Source organism: Odontesthes bonariensis, chromosome 19 (assembly GCF_027942865.1).
Source record: "Odontesthes bonariensis isolate fOdoBon6 chromosome 19, fOdoBon6.hap1, whole genome shotgun sequence".
In the NCBI taxonomy this organism is placed as follows: Eukaryota; Metazoa; Chordata; class Actinopteri; order Atheriniformes; family Atherinopsidae; genus Odontesthes; species Odontesthes bonariensis.
Genome location: NC_134524.1, coordinates 11,203,782 through 11,223,661, shown reverse-complemented (window position 1 = coordinate 11,223,661; position 19,880 = coordinate 11,203,782). Strand labels below are relative to the sequence as shown.

At 41.5% G+C, this 19,880-nt stretch overlaps 1 protein-coding gene across 3 annotated transcripts in view; it reads left to right on the top strand.

The window, feature by feature from the left end:
- The window catches only part of LOC142369097 (protein Dok-7-like), a 36,214-nt gene extending 17,928 nt beyond the window's left edge, over positions 1 to 18,286 (top strand). The window contains exons 8-13 of one of the 3 annotated variants that reach the window (XM_075451342.1): positions 804 to 852; positions 977 to 1,507; positions 2,431 to 2,516; positions 4,200 to 4,269; positions 12,539 to 12,715; positions 16,924 to 18,286. In XM_075451342.1, the coding sequence (XP_075307457.1) occupies positions 804 to 852; positions 977 to 1,507; positions 2,431 to 2,516; positions 4,200 to 4,269; positions 12,539 to 12,715; positions 16,924 to 17,060 (1,050 nt within the window). In that variant the 3' untranslated portion in view covers positions 17,061 to 18,286. Of the gene's footprint in view, positions 1 to 803; positions 853 to 976; positions 1,508 to 2,430; positions 2,517 to 4,199; positions 4,270 to 12,538; positions 12,747 to 16,923 lie in introns of all 3 variants that reach the window. The other 2 variants (XM_075451343.1, XM_075451344.1) reach the window with 2 other exon arrangements.
- Positions 18,287 to 19,880: the final 1,594 nt, after the last annotated feature.

Genomic DNA, 19,880 nt, shown 5'->3' with positions numbered 1-19,880 from the left:
GGAAATACAAATGTATGAATACAAAATGTGACCATGCTGCATCTCTCCCCAACAAATGTAGTATTGTTAAAGTGTTTTCTTAAAAGAACCAGTGAAATGTGTAGCTCAGAAAATAGATGGGTTTAGGAAGACTTCAAAGGATTGGACAGCTTCTCCTTCATATTGCCTCATATTGCAAAACAAGTAAAACATTCAAGTTCAGCAGCTATCTTGGCGAAAGCTGGCTCCACAAATCCTAAAACTAAAACTCACAGGACAGCAGTCATTAGCTTTCTTGGTTAATCCAGGTTTTCTTCTTTGGGCTCTGCGAACGATCATAGGAAAAGGGGTGTTTGATTCTCACAAAAAAAAGCCATTGAATTCCAGAAGAACAGATTGAGAGCTGTGAAGAAAATGAGACGGTGCTGTATCAAGAAACACTTTTGCTTTAAATAAGGCCAGAGCTAATAGTTTGTCATGTGGAGAAATAAACATTTTATCATACAAACTATCAAAATCTTCCATTTATTTCAAGCGTAAGAACTGCACATTCGATCTCTTACACATCAAACTTGACACATAACGATGACTATGATGATGTCAATTCGCGTCCATAAAAGAGTTTTGGAAAGTTTCGGGGTTTGTCGAAGTGGCTAAAATGCAATGATTGAATATTCTCTGTAATAACTGGACTAATCGATTTTCTAGTCTTCTATTAGCATCAAATCCGGATCAAACATTAAAATTGCACGGCTGGATTTGGTAGCATTACTTTTGTTTCTTGAATTTTAAAAATTAAAAATAGTCTTTTTATTTTTCCACAGGGGACACTGTACACCCATTCAACTTCTTCTGTGATACCCGCCATACCAGGTAAGGATAATCTTTTTAAACATGTTTTGCACACTGCATGCATTGTCCCTTCCATGCACGAAGAGAAGTATTTATGCTTGCTTGAGAAATAAATCATTGATCTAGCAGCCATGCACCCTTGCAGTGAAGAAAACCCTGCAGAAGTCCTGGGCCTCTCCTGGCTCTGGAAATATCCACAGCACAGAGCCACCGAGAGGAAAGATGAGTGAGGAGGCGCCGCTGCCTAAAAAAGGAGAGAAAAAATTAGTCACTCTCTTATCTGATCTGCTCAGCTTCCCAAACACAGACTGGCAGCCAGAGGCAAAGGCTCACAGACTGAACCTGTACGAGTCAATGAGCCCTGCCTTGGGAAATGAGCTCAATTTGGCGCCAGCTGCACCATTACAAGGCTCACAGCAAGACAAAAGAGCTGTCATTTATGAAAGCTGTTTGAAGTGTCAAGGAGCGCACTGCCACCCTCCACCACGAGTTGCACCGGCTAAAATGTACCGCAGCAGGGACATTTCCACTTTTCAGACGTCCCCAACTGGGCTGCACCTGAAGAAAAGCCAAGAACCCGACTGTGCTGCTGATGAAGAGCCGCTCAATCACGCTCTCAGAGGTGTGGACGGGCAGTGTCAGCATGAAGAGATTAATGGTCAGACAGTGAATGAAGGTAAGACGGACCTCTCCAACTGACTGAAAACCTTGAAGTCACCCTCTGGTGTCCTTTTTCTTCTGACTCTCTGAGATGGAGCTCTCCTTGTCCTCTTCTTCCTGTTTTTCATCAATAAAAATACACTTTCCTCCTGGCTTCTTCCTCTCTTTAATCAGCTGCTTGTTTCTTATTTACACTGGGTGAATTTTAACATTGACATCTGAGGGGAAATTAAGTTACTGCAAAGTCAAGGAAATAAGAAATGATTTATTGGCTGCTTTACAGTCCTCTGTAGGTACCACTGTCTAATAGGCCCATTTTGAAAATGTGATGTGTAATAACTAAGAAGCAGTCCAGTGATTATCATTACAGAATATATTTGTTTTACAACCTTCCGATTTGCAGTTATGGTTTAACACCGATATTGCATCTATAAATTAAGTGCTATTGCTACAAATGTTGTTTTAAATTAAAGGGGGGGGGGTTGAAGCAGACAATGTAGCATAAAGTTGTGAACCTGAATAAGCTGTTACCGAGTTCATGCTCCACATTATCAACAATTAAAAGTAAAAGCCCTTAAATGACAGACGGCAGTAATATATCTGTGTTCATCAACATATTCTGTGCTAATCATCGGCACTGGTGTATCAGTTTGATCGTAGAAAAAGCTTTTTTTATTCGAGCCAAACTGACAGTTAACAGTATGTCGTGTTCACATGGCCGAATCGTGACTCCAAACTGCATCTTGAACCCCTTTTCCAGCATGTGTGCAGTGATTCCTGTCTCAGTACACATTAACAAAGCTTTTCTGTCTGCATCTAAATGTGTTGTAAGATGAATCAATCCACTGTTTGGTTCCATCAACAGATCTGCTTGACTTCAAGTTTAGTCTCTCAAATAAAAAAAATAAAAAAAACGTCTTTTTTTTTCTCTCCTACCAGACAAAAAGCTTAAAAAGGAGGGAAGACACAGAGCCGATCTTGCTTACGAGATCATGGAGGGTCGTGTACCGGAGAGGAACTCAGAGGTACGCCAACTCAAAGCTCTTTAATCTGCTTTATATCCCATCGGCTGCGCACTGATTTCAACAAAGCATTCTGGGAAATGTCTGATACAATACCGATTTATTTAGCGTTATAATATCATAGTTTAATAAGTGGCAGATCATGGGGGTTAGTGAAGAGGCTTCAGTCGTTTGTCTCGAGTTGCACATTAAGAAATAGGTTCAGTCCTTATTATGTAGTTTTGAACGTCAGGTATGCCGTACTGCATGTGGAATAAAATAAGCTGTTGATGCGCTGGGATTGTTTCTGTAATGTTTTCAGTCGGTAGTGAGCTAAAAAAAGACTGACACCACTGTAATTACACACAGACTCTTTTACTTCAGTCACTGTTAAAATGTTTGCAGAAATAAAGATAAGCAAAATCTTCCCAGGAAAAGATGTGTGGATGGCAGCATTTGGTTTAATAAATCACAGGACAGTTGTTGTCCTTCTCTTCGGGCTATAGTAAAAAAGAGCTGGAGCAGTGTCCCTGGATCTTTCAGTCGTATAAAAGAGCCCATTCATTCATTCCAACACTCAGTCGTGTCTGATGTTAAAACACTTCCACAGCCAGTCAATGCTTGTTTTAAACCTGGTCCACTGAGTATTTCTCTAGATTCTCTGAATCTTGTATTCAAAGTAAACACGAGAAACCAAAACCTCCTTTCATTAGTGTCACGACACCTCCAGGAGGCTAGACAGTGATCACTGGCGTCCCAGAGTCACTCCCCTAATGCCAGCCATCACAAGCAGCATTTCCATCAGTTACCCCAGCCAGCCTCTCACCAACTGCACGCCAGTCATAGCGGGGTGGGGATACAAACCCTGGTTCGGGTAGGGGGTAATGAAAGTATAGAGGGTGCCAGAGGTGGAGGCAGCACAAGACACACTCGCAGATTCAGCAGACAAACTCACCTAAACAGTCCTAAAGTCACTTATAAAGATATTGTGTACCATAGATGATGAAATATGTTTTTTTAAGTATTGAACATCCATCTTTCTAAATCTCTAAGATGCTCTTTTTTTTTTTTTTTTTGTAGAAAAAAAATGTAATTGACCTACACAGAAATGTTAGATTTTCCAATTTTTGTTTGTGTTTGATAAAGTTCTGCATTGCTTAAGAAACTGTAAAATTTGTGATAATTTGTCTCTTGTTAACAGGGTTGCATTCAAAATGTAAATATACAGAAGACATCTGTCAGGCATGCAAATATAAAGGGAATTTTGCTACATTAATTCTATTTCCCAGCAGTAACGATTGAAAAATTAAGCAATAAAATAAGTCCAATTACAGATATTCTGTTATATATTCTAGCCTTTTTTTCTGATCTTTGTGAGCAAAGTGAAGGAAATGGCTTCTCGTTGAAACTGAAATCGATAGGGCTGTACTCCACAAGCAATTTCCACACCACAGTTTTGGAAATCTGACAGACCTGCTTAACCTCCGATAATGTTGAGTCCTCACAGACTGCGTTTCTACATGTTTGATGCAGCGCTGACCTCTCGTTAATTCCGAGTATCACCCTCCGCCTACAAATACTCTTTGACATGTCCACTTAGCAGCTGAGTAGAAAATGATCATCGCACTTATGTAACAAATTTATGTGCTGTGTATGGCCACTCTTTGCAGATTATATTCAGCGGTGCTTTACATCTGTGTGTTTCAGGCAGAAGAGAAAAACAAGTATGAGCTAATGGGCAGCTACGGTCAGCAGAGGCTTCTCCAAGAGGCTGAAGGTGAGTGAGACTGATATCGTGTAGTCAACTTAACGAGATTAGCTGGGTTGAGTTTATTTTCTTCAAGCTATCCAGCCGCACATGTGCAGATCGTCCAGTCTACATACATTTTTATTTTATTCAATATTCAATATTTTAAAGGTCTTTTAACTATGCTGAACATTTTCAGTGGTGCCTCTTAAAATAACCACGACTGACTTCCTGGAAGTGAATTAAAGCTCTGCATTCTAAACTTTTCTGGTGTTATTCCAGGCTTTGGTGAGCTGCTCCCAAATGCAAACAAAGTTTCCTCCTGTTGGCATTGTTAGCTGCTGGGCAACAGAGAGATTTAAAGATTGGTGTGCAAACAGCTGATGCAACTGCATCCTTTTGTTCATGATGACAGAAAATGATCTGCCCTCCTTCACGTCATGTGAGAGGCCAGCTGAATCTCAGAGCTAAGCATCAATTTGACTTGGAGATCAATTCTTGGCAATTTTACAGCAGAAGAATTCTAAGTGTGGCCTGAACTGATTCTGGAACACAGCCTATTGGTTGTTCATACAACAAATTCAAAACCACAAGGCGGTAATATCGCAGTTCATCAGAGTCAGCGTACGGCCAATCTGTTCCCTTTGACTTAAAATATCTGAAGCAGTTGTACTTTAAAATATGATCACTTGGAGCTTATGACTGCATGTCTATTTTAGTAAAAAAAAACTCCCTCTGGCTGCATATTTCAAAAAGCATTCCTCTGGCTTTCCACTATTTTTGTCATATAATCAGTAAAATTACAGGAAATGATAACACCTTACTTTACACTATGTGACTGGCAAGAATGAAGTATGTTGGTACTAATTAAAGTTAAAATGGCAACGCAGTGCATCTGATGCAGGTCATACTATCAAAAAGGTTGCAAAGTTAGGTATAATTTAGGATCCATCCATCCATCCCTCCCCCAGCCACATTTTTCAGCTCTTCCTGGCGTTCCCAGGCCAGAAGGGATATATAATCCCTCCAGCGAGTTCTGGGTCTGCCCCGGGGCCTCCTCCCAGTAAGACGTGCCCGAAAAACCGCCAAAGAGAGGCGACCAGGAGGCATCTTAACCAGATGCCCAAACCACCCAAGCTGACTTCACACTCAGCCCTGAGCCGCTACCGAGCGCTGAAGATCTTTGCTTTAAGAAACAAACAGAACCCCGTCATCCAAAAAGGCAGAGATGCGACTCTGAGGTTCTCAAACCAGACGCCCTCCTCTCCACGACAATGTCTCAAGATGCTGTCAATGGAAGTCACAAATAGCATTGGTGACGAAGGGAAGCCCTGGCGGAGTCCAACGCACTGTGAACAGCTCGACCCCCTCGCTTTAGTTACCCTGGGACAGAATTGCTCGCGAAAGCAACTTCGGTACCCCATACTCCCACCGCACCCCCACAGAATCCCTCGGGGAACACGGTCGTAAAGCCTTCTCCAAGTCCACAAAACACATGTAGACTGGATGCTGAAACGCCCATGACCCCCTCTAAGGGGGTAACCACACAGCTCCTCCTGAATCCGAGGTTCGACAGTCTGTCAGAGCCTTCTCTCCAACACCCTGGAGTTAACCTTACAGCGGAGGCTGAGTAGTGTGATCCCCCTGCAGCTGGAACACAATCCAACTACACAGGCGAAAACATCTAAAGCAGAAACGGATACGAGTCACATTTGAAGTTTGTGTTGCCATAAACGTAGTTTAGAGTTTCCATCCTCCTCTTTTCATCATTTAATGGAGGGCCTGCTGCAATGAGACTCTTCATCTGCATTTTTATATAATGCCATAAACTTGAGTTGCATAACAACCACTTGTGTGTGGAGAAAACACAGATGTGTAACCAAACGGAGTGCCCTGATGTGAGGTGAGAGGACAGTTGTCAGGGGACGTTTGGCCACTTAAGCATCCCACACCCACATGCCCTCAAACTAATGCACACCTGCTCCACAAAGTCCCAGCAGCTGTCACAGTGTGGCACCAAACCTATCAGTCATGTTAATGCATCTTCACACACACGTCTCGGCTCCCATGTTGTTTCTTTTCCGTCCTGCCTCAGCGGGCAGTTGATGGGCGAGGATGTTCAGGCGGTGGTCAAGTCAAGCGGCTCAGGTCTGTGCGAGGAGGCAGGAAGCTGAAATTAAGATTGGAGGCTTTCATATTGAAATTCTGCAAGAAGTGTAGCTTGCAGTCTGTGCAGGACTGTATATGAGTTTTGAGGCTTTTTGCTTTTAGGGGTGTCGTGATATACGGATATTGACGATAATTGAGAAATCTAAAAGATGAGATTTAATTTTTATACGATTTTTGAAGTGCATTACCTCCTCTTTTAGGGGTCATTCAAGTGCCCAAAAAAGAAGCCAAAGAGTAAAGATGAGATAGTCTGATAATATATAATACCATGTAGTGAAAACCAGATAACATGACCGGCTGTAACAGCATTAGAATCAGAATCAGAAAAGATTTTATTGCCAAGTAATTTTCACATCACAAGGAATTTATCCTAGTCTGTTTGGTGCAATAAAACAAAAAATATAATAATAATGAAATAAAATATAAAGTAATACAAATATATGTACAAAGTATTAGTATTATATGATTATTTTTAAAACAATCAAAGTCTGCATCACCTACAATGCTGCGCTGGCCTTCCCATGGCGCTTTCTAACTTATCGGTTTGCAGAAGTGAGTCCCAACAGCAGTAACATGAGAAGTTAGACCAGATTGAATCGTCCATTGATGGATGCTTCTCACTGTTTAATCTAGGAGCGCTGTTGGGGATGGATAAAGATTTAATCACATTCATTGTGTGATTTGATTCTGATCTGGGAAACTCCATAAATGATCCATTTATCAGATTCTCTCGGGCATCGGTACACAGAATGAAAAGTTTGTCCCATTATCAAACTGTGTTATCAGTGGGAACAGCGTAGTGCCCCCACTGTTTAGCCGCCTCGGAAGCTGCTTATAGAAGTGAGTCGTTTGACTTTATCATTATTTCTACTCACATTTTTAGACTCAACCGTTTTCTCTCGATAGATAAAAGCTTTTAAGAAAGGGCGGGGCCTTAATGATTCATATTTTTATATTAGAAGTGTTATGTAATTATAAGACTGCTTCATTCCTTCAGGTGAAATACACCAACAAAATAGACTCAAGCCCCACTGAAAAGTCAGAAATTGTACAAATGCTTTTCAGACCATTGAAACACTTTTGAAATGAGGCCAAAAACAGGACAAAGAAACAGTATCAGAAAACTAAACGGGAAGACTTTATCACCTTCTTCCAGAGCTGCAGCCTCCTCTGAGGGTCCAGAAAGCAAAATGAGGTGGTGGTGGGGGGGCTAGAGAGAAAAAGAGAGACGTTTCAGTTTACAAAAATAAGATGAATGGATTTCTAGCCAAAGGATGCTCACATAGCTCCAGGTTTTACCCAGTGGCTGCTTTATAAGATGTCACTCTTCAGACCTTAGACATGTTAGTCTCTCCATTAAACATCTTCTAGTGCACAGCGACACAATGACATGTGAAAGGTGGAAAGCCTGTTCACCCTGAAGACACATCAGTTATTACATCTGCCTTTTCCATCAAAGGCAGTTGACTTTGCAAGTTTGGGTCACTGAGCTCCCCCCCCCCACCCCCGTGAGGCTCTGCAGACTGTATTGTGAAAAAGTTCCCCAGTCATAGTGCTGTGGGCAAACCCACTGCTGTAACGGTAAGCCATTATAAAACACCACACTTCAGCAAGGGCTGGTTGGTGTCTGATCAATTAGGTTAGACGTTGCCAAAGGCTGTACCAGCCGAGAGTCTGCTGGCGTCTAATGGCCCTTCCCTGACTGTGAGAGTATCCCCTGGGGTTGGATGTTTCTGAGCTGGGTAATGGCTGCTGCTCTCTGCCGTTTAGGAAGAGTCGGAGAAAGAGAGGGTTTCATCTGCTATTATTTTCTCTTTTTCTCCGCCCAGACTTTAGAACACGGCTGTAGCAATACAAAGAAATCAGTCAGGACAATAATTTCTGATGCTTTAAAGCTTTTCTCTCTCGGTGCATTACTGCAGAACCTCCTGTCTGAAACACTCAAACAACAGTTTCTGCTCCTGTCTCTTTAAGAGCCTCGTCCAGAAAGTACCAGTCTGCTACGATTGATCAAAAATGGAGGAATGCATGTCTGCTGCTCGTTAGAAGCACGCCAAATGAGCCGCCAGGCGTCCCGGCTGCAGACCTCACTTCTCAGGATGGATCATGTGACCACACGCTTCAGGTTTTTGCACTCTGAGCCAACCAGATTTTGGCACAAGGAGACAGCTTTGAATATATGATGGGACTAATCTTTCAGTTTCTAGTTTAGATTATATGTCCAAATATTATAGAATAGACATTTTTGTAATATTACTTTCCAAACATTGGAAATCTAAGTCTAATTGTACATATATTATGAATACAAAGCCCATATTAGCCTATATTAGGTATGTAAGTAAATTATATGCAAAATTAAAACTTTGTACTTGTATCATTAATGAATACATATTAGGACCAAAATGTTAAACCACACCTTATAACTAAAGCAACTACATTGCTTACTACTCCCCTCAAAGCTTTTTAGTGACTGATTTCAAAGGGTGGTTAAGGTGAAATGAGGCACAGTTGCATGTGTTTAGCGGAAGCTGCTGTGGAAGTGCATGGACCTGAAAAGTGAGGTTTGCATTTATTTCTATGCATTATATAGTGATGTAATTAAGTTACAGAGGAAAAAGATTGGAGTAGTTTTTTTTCTCGTGGTCTTGGTCTTTTTAATTGCAGACTTTCTATTGGCCCACACACTATAATGAAGGAAAATGGTCTCCCACCTCCACAACAACAACAAAAGTGGCCTTTTTTAAAATTCATTCAGAGTTAACAGTTGTACAGTATTTTACGTAAATCACATAAAACGAGTTAGTTTTTGTCAGTGCTCTACAATAATTCTGGAAATGGCCTCAGAAGTGTCTGCTTCCCTCAGCTGAACTCTCGCCTGTTTGGTAGATAGAAGTCTTTGATCTCTGATCTAGATGAACACTCTAATCTGCAAACATCAGTGCGTTCGCAGCAGTTCAACTTGGGTGAAAAATGCCTACAGGCACCCATCAGCAGTGTCTGCTTTTATCCACTCACTGGGTATCTTAACATGGGCACTTGTGTCGTGTTTGGGATTTTTACTCCAATTTTTGATTAAATTCTGAGTGTTGCTGGACAGAATTGGCCAGTTAATATCCTGGTACGAATAATAAAATATGACTATTATTCTGGTCACTAATTTGTGATGATGTTTACAACCAAATTTAATCTGGCAGATCTTTTTTTTAAATTTTTCTAAATTAATTTTTATGAAAATTAATTAATGAATTAATTTTTATTCATTTTCATTACAAAAGGACTCTGGAAGTTTCTGTTTGGTCACTCAGCAGAAGTTGCAACTCTAACTTCACAGCTGGAAACTGAATATAAGACATTAGTTAAAGTAATTTAGAAAAAAATGAATAAATGATTTTCTTCCATCTTAACTTTACAGCTGAATTACAGCAAATTTCTCAAGGCACTTCAAAGACTCAATCCAATTCCATCCAATCATAATCCAATTAATTCAATTCCAAATGAGTCCAATTCATAGACACAAAGCCAATTAAAAAAATAATAAGTAAAGGAAACCAACACATTGCACTGAAACTTCTCTTCTATCCAATCCCTCGTCCTAAGCATGCACATGGTGACTGTGGAAAGAAAAAAAACACCTTTTAACAGAAAGAAACCTCCACCAGAACCAACACCAGGAAGAGTGGCCATCCGCCTCGACCAGCTTGGGTTTGAGAGAACAGGAAAGAGGGGACAACAAGCACCATAAGTTTCTGGGTCACCTGAGCCACCCCTAATTGTAGGCTTTACGAAAAGGGAAAGTTTTAAGCCTAATCTTAAAGGTAGAGAGGGTGTCTGCTTCCTGAAGCCAAACTGGCAGCTGGTTCCACAGAGAGGGGCCTGATAACTGAAGGCTCTGCCTCCCATTTGGGTTTTAGAAACTCTGGGAACCACAAGTAAACCTGCAGTCTGAGGGAGAAGCGCTCAGGTGGGAAAATGTCCAACTACGAGATCTTTAAGATATGATGTAGCTCGGTCATTAAAGCTTTATATGTGAGGAGAAGAAGCTTAAATTCTGTTCTGAATTTAACAGGGAGCCAATGAAGAGAAGCTAAAACTGGAGAAATATGATCTCTCCTGTTAGTTCTCATCAGAACTCTGGCTGCAGCATTTTGGATCAACTGAAGGCTTTTCAGAGAATATGTGGGACAGCCCAATAATAAAGAATTACAGTAGTCCAGTTTCATATGTGAGTCAAAGGACAGATTCAGGTCATAAATAACTCCCAAACTTTCTTACTGTGCCATTGGAAGCCAAGGATATGCCATCTAGAGTGAGTATATAGCGACAGACAGTTTCTCCCTGAAGCGCTCAGGTCCGAAGGCAACAAACTTCAGTTTTGTCTGAATTTAGGAGCAGAAAATTCAGGACGTCATCAAGGTCTTTGTGTCTTTAAGACATGCTTGTGTTCTGACCAACTGATTGTCCTCCTCAGGTTCTCCTCAGGTGGCCTTCAGATAAGTTTAAAAAGAAATAGATAAGTAGAAAAAAATCTGTGGTCACAAGAATTCACGTCACATAAATGAATCCATTCATAATTTCAAGCTTTCGAAAGCAGCTCAGACTGGAGCGTTCAGCCTTTATGCTCATTGGTTTTAAAGGAAAAAGCTGTGACCTCAACACATCTGTTGTGTAGATCGTTTGCTTTTTCTATAGTAACAGACGTGTATGTATTTAAACTCAATACACCGTGTCACTGGTATAATTATTTTTCTGATAACATTTCATACTTGATTACAAAGGTTTTGATCTTTAATAGAACAAGCTGGTTCCATCCATTCGACACGGTTGGATGACTTGTGAGATGAACACCACCTTTGTGGGGTCGGAACCAAAAGCATGCGCATGGTGCTCCATTTGTATTCTTCACAATAAGCGTCTACATTTTTGTTCAGGTGTAGTGGAGGATGTCGTGCCTTTCATTAGGCCCTGTTCACAGAAGAGAACACGAGCACACGTTTCATGCAAATTTCAACATATACTCGAGTGCACTCTTTGTCTTTTTGGACGTTGTTGCTATCTTTAATGTGTCGCAGATACAGGCTTACAAAGGCATTGCAAGATATTTATCATCTCGCTAAAATATGCACATATTTGATTCAGCTGTTCTAAACAGAATCCCTTCAACAGGACTTCATCATTTCTGAAGCCAGCAATAAGCTGGACTCTGCACTGCTTCATCCTGCTTGGCCTTTAGGCTTCATGACAGATAAAGTTGTGCCGGGCCTCTTCTCACTGAAAACATCCATCAAGAACAACAAATTAAATCGATTTTAGGCAACATGATGGCTCTAATTTTTGTGTTTGACAGGAAAAGCTGTTCAGTTAGAATAGATTGAGGGGACTTTAGTTTTATTTAAAACCTTTTTGTTCCGCTGACTTCATTAAAACTTTTCTTCCTCAGGTTGAAAGTTAAACATATTATTACCGACATGTGGATAATCTTTACTTTTCTTAGATAAATGCCCTTAAACATTGTCCACGAAAGCTTAGATATGGTGTAAAAGTCACACAGCAGCATTACAGAGCAGACAAAATAGCATGATGATGAAATTAAAAGGATGGTAGTTTTATCAGGTTTGCTAATTGCACATAATTAGCCCCTGGGGCAAAGGGGCCGTGCAGTGGGCAACACTGTGTTCTGGTATAGCTGCTGATGCTGTAGCAGCTTCTGTGCTTTACTGCAGAGAACAGCGATGTCACTGTGCATTAGACGTCTGTATTTCAACGCAATCCAAATAAGATTAAGCAGCAGATGAGTGCTGAAGCCTCAAGAGCTGCGCAGCCTGCAGGGGATCTAGCTCTTGATTAAGCTTATGATAACAACACGTTTAAAATGAACAGAGCCACGATGTTGCATTCAACCCAAACACAATTGCCTGGCTCTTTTTTTTGTGTGTTTTTAATTTAAAGTAAGTTGGGTGACACTGGGGACGTGAAGATGCAGCTTCACAAGCTATTCATGTCAGCTGGATAAATGACTCCCTGGGTTAGGTCTCTTCAAGGGGATTTTGATTAAAAAACAAGTGTTTCTATCTTTTAATGAAAGCACCACAGAAATGAATGAGCTGATCTCAATTTCCTCTTGCGTTTTCAGGGGCAATGTTTGTTTTCCCTCCAGAGGCTTCGCTTCCTGATAGGCACCGCAGCGAAGGTGTGACATATGTGAATATTCCCATAAGTCCCACGTCAAAGAAGCAGCTCAACTACATGGAGCTGGAGCTGCAGGAGCCAGGACACGGCAGAGGGGCTGTCACGCATCTGCCAGCTCAGAGTAAGGATGCACTGCACATAACTTCTGACAAGTAAGATGCCTCATCTCCAGACAGTCTCTAAACACACAGCCTGTTGTCTGCATGTGAACCATCCAGGGTTTCACTTTATTTAAACAGCGGAATGCTAAATAAACTAACTTCTCATCAGCAGATTTTTGCAGCCAACATATGTGACACAAAAAGATGAACAAATAGACTAAACTCTTGTTTTATTTCCACTTTTACAAGCTTTACTTCTTCATCTGAGAGATGTTAGGTTGGGAATTAAACAAACATGTTGACTCTTTTTAGTGTCAAACTGACTCAAATTCTCTAAATCAGTGATATTCATTTATTTAGTTGCCCTTTATATCAGCGTCTTTGTAGGATTAATGAATATTGAAACAACTTATTTCAACTTGTTTAGACCTGGCTCTTAACATTTTGAATCATCAGTAAAAAAGGATAAACTAAACCAGTTTGCGATACGCAGTCGAGAAGATCACTGAATTTAGGAGTGGTTGACAAATCTCACCATGCTGACACTTTTGAATAAATGAATGAACAGTCTATCATGGATGAAAGATGAACCAGGGGAAATAATGGAGGCATTTTTTGGTTTTGCTTCAAAACAATAGTCCTAAATTGGACTAAGAGCAAAGTTCAAACATGGACGACATAACCAGTTTACCATATTGTAACTACCAATACAAAGGGGACTTTAGCATGTAATGGCACCTTAAAAAAGGGACCGACTCAAAGGGATATGATTTCACTGAGAAGGAGATTCTGTTAGATTTGATGAATGACGTTTTAAACCATAAAGGCTTGTTGCCACGTGTTTTTCTATTGTTCCCAATAAGGAGGGCGTATGTGGATGCATAAAGACGCCCTTTTTTGTGGCCGCTCTGAGTACTTCTAGGTGAACTCTATGACCTTTTCAGGAAGCTGCATGTCTCGCTGTCGTTTTTCAGGTTAACCATCATTTGGTCAGAAACTGTCAATCCGGTAACCGTGAAAATGGTCAGGTCGTATCTGTCAGTCCCTGCAGGCTGCAGCCTTTGACACGTAAGACAGAAATGGTCACAACAAAGGAAACAAAAAGCAGCTTTGCCAGGCTAATCGCTCCTCCTAACAGGAGATTGCACTGCCAACTCGGTCCTAAGATAGGCCTGGATCCTGGCCCGCTCTAATATTAGCTTTAGCACAAGATGTCAGCATATCGCCGTCTTTGACGGATTGTGCCACACACCTGCAACCATGTTGGTCTGCGGCTGTCAGATTGAGATATGACAAGCTCATCCCTTAACGTTATAGGGCGAGCATCCTTGCTCTGGTGCTGATGGTGGATAAACAGATACTAGCTTGACAAATAGATATCACAAATCAAAAAGGGTCATGCTGATGATGCATGCTAGTCTCTAATGTGCAGTACAGACTGACGGACACCCGCTTAAGCCGTTGAGCCGCCCGGTGTCCCGTTCCCAGGGGGGATTGAGCAGTACTCTTTCCCCTCCTTTCTATGCATGTATCAAATATGATGCAATTCCCATGTTTATTAGACTGATGTTACACAACTTGAGATTCTGATTATTCATCAAATGTACTGTTTCATAAAAAATTGATCTTGAATTGCTTTTTATATTTTCATTCGTATTCCCCTCAGTAACTCTGAAGTTTGCCTGATGCGTCTTTTAATAAATCAAATATGAGTTTGACCTTTGATGCAGAAGTTTGAATTTTATTCAATGGTGTTTCAAATGAAAGCAAACTGTTCCCAGCAGCACCTTCATGTTCTCGTCTTTGTTCAGAGTTCACAAGACTTTCTTTTCTGCGTATCCTCTGAATCACGCCGCATGCTGGAAAAAGACTACCAAATGACACATTTTCTTTTCAAACCCTGCAGAGTCCCCGTACACACAATGAGTTGGCACGTCAATATCACGCAAGGATGAAAGTCCTTGAAGATACATGATTCAATTGTGAATGTGTTTTATCTCATCAGTTACACAAATCGCTGCCAGACGATTGAGATGATTACTTCTCGTCTCAGTAAAAGACAGCTGAGTCCTTGTCATTGGAGACGTGGCAGCGCGCCGTAATTGGCAGGCAGGTTGGCCGTTAGCGTCATTGCCCTCAAAAATTCAAGAGCCGTTTGAGCTCTGACACGACTGAGGTTAATGTATAATGTCAGCTTTACAGTTTTTATGCCGGCATGCGGCCTCATTAATCTGTCACCTGGGAGGAGGGGTGTCCTGTCCCGCCACTGAAAGGGCACACAGGGCACTCAGATCGCAGCTGCGCATTCACCGGCCCTAATGGGATCCTCCTCCTGGGACTATTGATGGGCTGTGAGCTGGGTTTGATTTCCTCGACTTTCACATCTTTTGCATTTAAATCCCTGACATGCGATTCTCATACAAGGACAAGCACAAAGTTATGGTAATGCTAGTAAAGTGCATATGGAAGATGGCGCATGACGGGAATTTTAAAGGCTCCTTCTGAATAATTTGCATATTTTTCTGTTTTTTTTTTTTGTTGCAACGCTGTCGCTTACTTTAGGCAAACAAACTGACAGTGAGGGCGGAGAACCACTTTGCGCTGAACTCTGTTGTGTTTGTTTTGATGTTTTTAATCACATGTCAGAGTTCTGCATGTTTTTTTAACAAGTTTTTGTTTTCACGTCAGAAAATAAGAAGAACCTCTAATTTGTAATGACAAGTAAATAGTTATTTAGCCAAAATACAAAAAAACATGCTGGAAGCTCCCTGCCTTTCCATTATAAGGAATGCTTTTGTGCTTATGTCTGTACTACATGTACAACCCCTGGCAAAAATGATGGAATCGCCACGCTTCAAGGATGTTTATTCAGCCTTTCTATTTATGGCGAAAAAAAACTTTGTGAAACTTTGCCCAAAACTCTTAATAAAATGGTCATTTTTGCAGTTATTCCTCAGATGAGGTAGAAGAAAAAACCAGGGCTGGGCGAGTTAACTCATTATTATCGCGTTAACTCGCTTATTATTTAACAGCGATAAATATTTTATCGCGCATTAACGCATGTTTTATTATTTCTTTTATTATTGTAAAAGTCTGTTGCTCACAGGCTTTTATTTAGTAAAAGTCTGTTGCTGTCTGCTGCGGAATCGGAAAAGAAAGTAATTGGCGGATCCACCAAACATGGAGAAGGGTACGGAACTTTTACTCGGCCATTTTCATTTTAAAGTTCTTCCAGACGGCGGAGTCGACAGAACCAAAGTCATCTGTAAACACTGCCAAGTTGAATTGTCTTCTCAGCGTAGTAGTTCCAGTCTAAAATATCACTTAAAGGCAAAACACACAACTGATAGCAGCAAGTCATTCAAGGAAACAAACAGTGGAGCGAGGCTTCTACATAAAAACTACAGAAAGATGCTGATGTTAAAAGTGTGTTTGCACAACAAATGTTATGGCACTTTCATTCATATGGCAGCACATTTATAATAAAACTAAATGCTAAAAGCTATACGCTACTTTTGAATTCATTTTTGGATTTTGCGTACAAATGCGATTAATCGGGATTAATCAGGGAAATCAATTAATTAGATTAAAATTTTTAATCGTTGCCCAGCCCTAGAAAAAACGTTATGGAATCACCATGCAAAGTGCATCTGTTTCCAACAAATACCTGCACATGTCTGAATATGCAAATGAGTCTGCAGTGGGTAGAAGAGACTGATTTCAGAGCTTAAGGAGCTGTTGCGCCTAGTTGATTGACAGGAAACAAGGCCCCAACGAAAGAACTGTCTGTCTGAAACAATGGAAAGGATTATAAATCTCCTTCAAGAAGGTAATTCAACCAATTCAAGATGTTGGTTGTTCCCAGTAAGCTCGGTCTAAAATTTGGAGCAGGTAAAAACAAAGTGGGATGTTTGTAAAAGGGAAAAATACAGGTTGACCAAGGAAGAGGTCAAAGTGTCAGGACAGAAAACTCAAAGAATTAGTTCTGAAAACAACAAATGAAACATTAGTAAATGAAACCTACTGAAGGAAATGGGAAATTCACCCTCAACTGACCTCTAACTGGAAAGCTGGTTATTGATATTCTCTTCTAATTCTTGACAATTAAGCAAATTTCGGGTCACCACTTCATCTTTTCATTCTGCGTCACCCCAGGCAGCGAGAGTTGGAGAAAGTAAAGTCTGCAGTAAAGGTTTACAGGAAAAATTGTGTTTTGTTGTCTCGACAGGAAAGGGCTCCACCAAGTACGCCCAGATAGACATCACCGCCACCGAGACGGCCCATAAAGTCGGCGCTCAACACGCCCTGGGTCGGCAGGAGGGCCTGCACGCTCTGGAGTTGAGAAGAAAGGGAACGCCACGTTGACTCCACTGTAACGTTGACGTCTTTGTTCGACACAAGCCTTCTACATCCGAGCGTAAAGAGCCGAGGCTCTGAGGGACTTGATTTTGGATTCCTTCTCTGATCAGCTCCGTCTTTTGAATATAGATTTCCTTGGAGGAGCCACTTCCGGTTTACACATGCTGAAATCAGAAAATGCCATGTGACTCGTAAGGTAGAGCTCCCTCAGAAAGGCACAGGCTCAATATTTCTGTTTGGTTATTGTTTCCGAAGTCATTAAATGGCATCATGTCAGCTGGACAGCTGGATCTTAGTCACAGGCTCAAATAAACACCTTGAGCAGAGCCAACTCAGAACGTCCCTAATTCGCAATATGCCGGTTTCGTTATTGATTGGGAGAACACGATTGGAAAAGAAGGTTGTTGTTGAAGTAGAAGAAGCAGATAGCGTTCAGTCTCATGAGGCGTTAACACTCATTTATTCCTCAGTAATTCCACATGTGGCTGTATAAAACTCTTTATTTGGGGTAACTGACCGCTCAGTCTTACTCAGAATGCTTCAAAATTCAAACGGGCTCGCTGTACAAAAGGAAAATAAGAATAGAAGCAGCGGAGGGGATGATTCTGCACACGACAACACTGCGTAGGGCGACTTTTGTTAGCTGGGCTGTAACGAATGGATTGGTGTTTATCATGAACAGAATCTCAATGCTGCTTTAGTTTTCTGCCTCAGACTTCTTGTGGGATAGGATTTACTGTGAGAAAGTCTTCATAAATGATGCAAAGCGGAGAAGAATCCTCTATGAAAATGTTTGAAGATTTTCTTTGAAGACGTTTGAAGTTTTTTTTTAACACTATGTTAAATGTGCATCCTTTTCTTTATTTCGTGCGTGCACTTTGGCACTGAACCACAATAAGACACGTGTATTTTTGCAGGGCTGCTCATCTCATTTGGCCCATCTCTTTTTGTGGTTTTTAATACTATCCTTATTTAACTTTATTTTGACTTTATTTTCTACTTAGCTGATGGGGATTGTTACATGTGAAGACAGTTAAGTTCAAAGACAACTCCTTCTGTCTGAGACACCGTGTTTTATTTTCATTCGGTGCCATTTTTCTTGTAAATTATCGATAATTGTAAGTGCAACTTTGTGTGTTTTCATTTTTTTTTAGAACTACAACAGTTTGTATGAGACATTTCTTTCAATGTAAAATTGTAAACCAGTTTGGTACAATATAATGTACAACATCCTTACTATTCATGTCTGTTTTCATTCAATACTTATGGAGTTGTTGGTGATAAACCAGTCAGCCACAACATTGGTATAGATCCACCTCATGCCACGAGTCATATTAACATCCGAATGGATGCATCTGTCTATGCTTTTAGTGTTGTGGCTGATCTGTGTGTCAATTATCTAAGAAGGCAACTACCATGGTTACGTCTTATGTAAGTTTAGGATGAACTGAGGTGAAATGTAAAACTGATAACACTGCAGACAATAGCTGCCTCCAGTCAAAGTGAAGTCAGCGTGATAATTGCAAACCACATTCTGCACATATTTCAACCACATGGCTCTAAAGTAAAAGAGTGCAGACATGTCGCCAACTAAAAGCATTTGGAGAAGTAAGCAACAATAACGTAAGTAGTAGTGTTTGTATGACTGATGCTTTGTGAAACCGTTACGCTTTAATGTCCTCCGGTGCAACGCGACTGTGAAAATTCTGTTCCCTCTTCTCCATTCGACACACATGCAGACTAAAAGCAACTGTGGAATAAAGCCCAGATTTCACTTAGAAAAACGCTTTAATATAGAGCAAGGTTTTCTCAGCCCCTTTCACACTGCGACCCACTACCTTAGCGGGTCCAAATTGCACCTTCGACCCGCGTCGAGCAATGTGAACGCTTGGCGTGTCAGGGTGACCCGTGTCGCCTGAAGCCGAGTTCAGGGGGCGTTGCCTAGTGGCAGAGCGTCACACGAAACACATAAAATGCTGGGCGTGTACAATGACGTAGGCACAAGCCATGCGCCGGAGGTAGGGTTAAATACACCTGTCTGCATCAAATTTTTCAAACAAACGATGGCGGGACACCTTGAGAACTCGTTTTTGCAATGCAGTTCATGGAGATGTTACTTTACGGTGCGTCTTGCTGCGTGGGAAACCGAGCTCTCCCATCTTTCTCGCCAGCCCTTCCAGCAGATGTCCATCCTTCACCGTCCCCGACATGTGGCGGTAAATAACGTCCTCTGCTCGGGGGCTGAGGAGCTCGCGGACCTCCTTGTCTCCCCAGTTGGCCATATTAAAAAATGTCTCGAACTTGATGTAGGCTAAAACAGAGTAAAACTTGTCCTCACCTGTCGCTGTTGTTCTGAATCAGCTGTCCATTCTGTCTTTTAAACTCCTCACGTCACGCCCACGTCCGACCCGCGTCGATTGTGTTCACATCAAACTCGGCTCGGCAAAAAGACTAGGGTCCGACGCGGGTCGAAAGGCGAGTCGAGTTGACGCGGCAGCCCGGGTCGGCAGTGTGAACACAACAGCGGACACGCTAAATTCGCGAATTAAACGCGGGTTATTCGGCAGTGTGAAAGGGGCTATTATGTGTGCCTGAGCTGCAGCGACTGCATGCATTGGGCCACAATGCTTCAACTTTGCTGTGGGAAAGCCATTGAAGAGAAATTTTTGAAGATACAGGCTGTTGGTATGCCTGCTAGGCATTGCTGCCTGGCGCACCTCCACCAGTGCCATCTATACAAATGTGCTCCCTTGAAACACCTATGGGCAGGAACGGGTCATCAGCTGGGGACCACCAGTCACAGATGTTTCGCTCCTTTAACCCTCT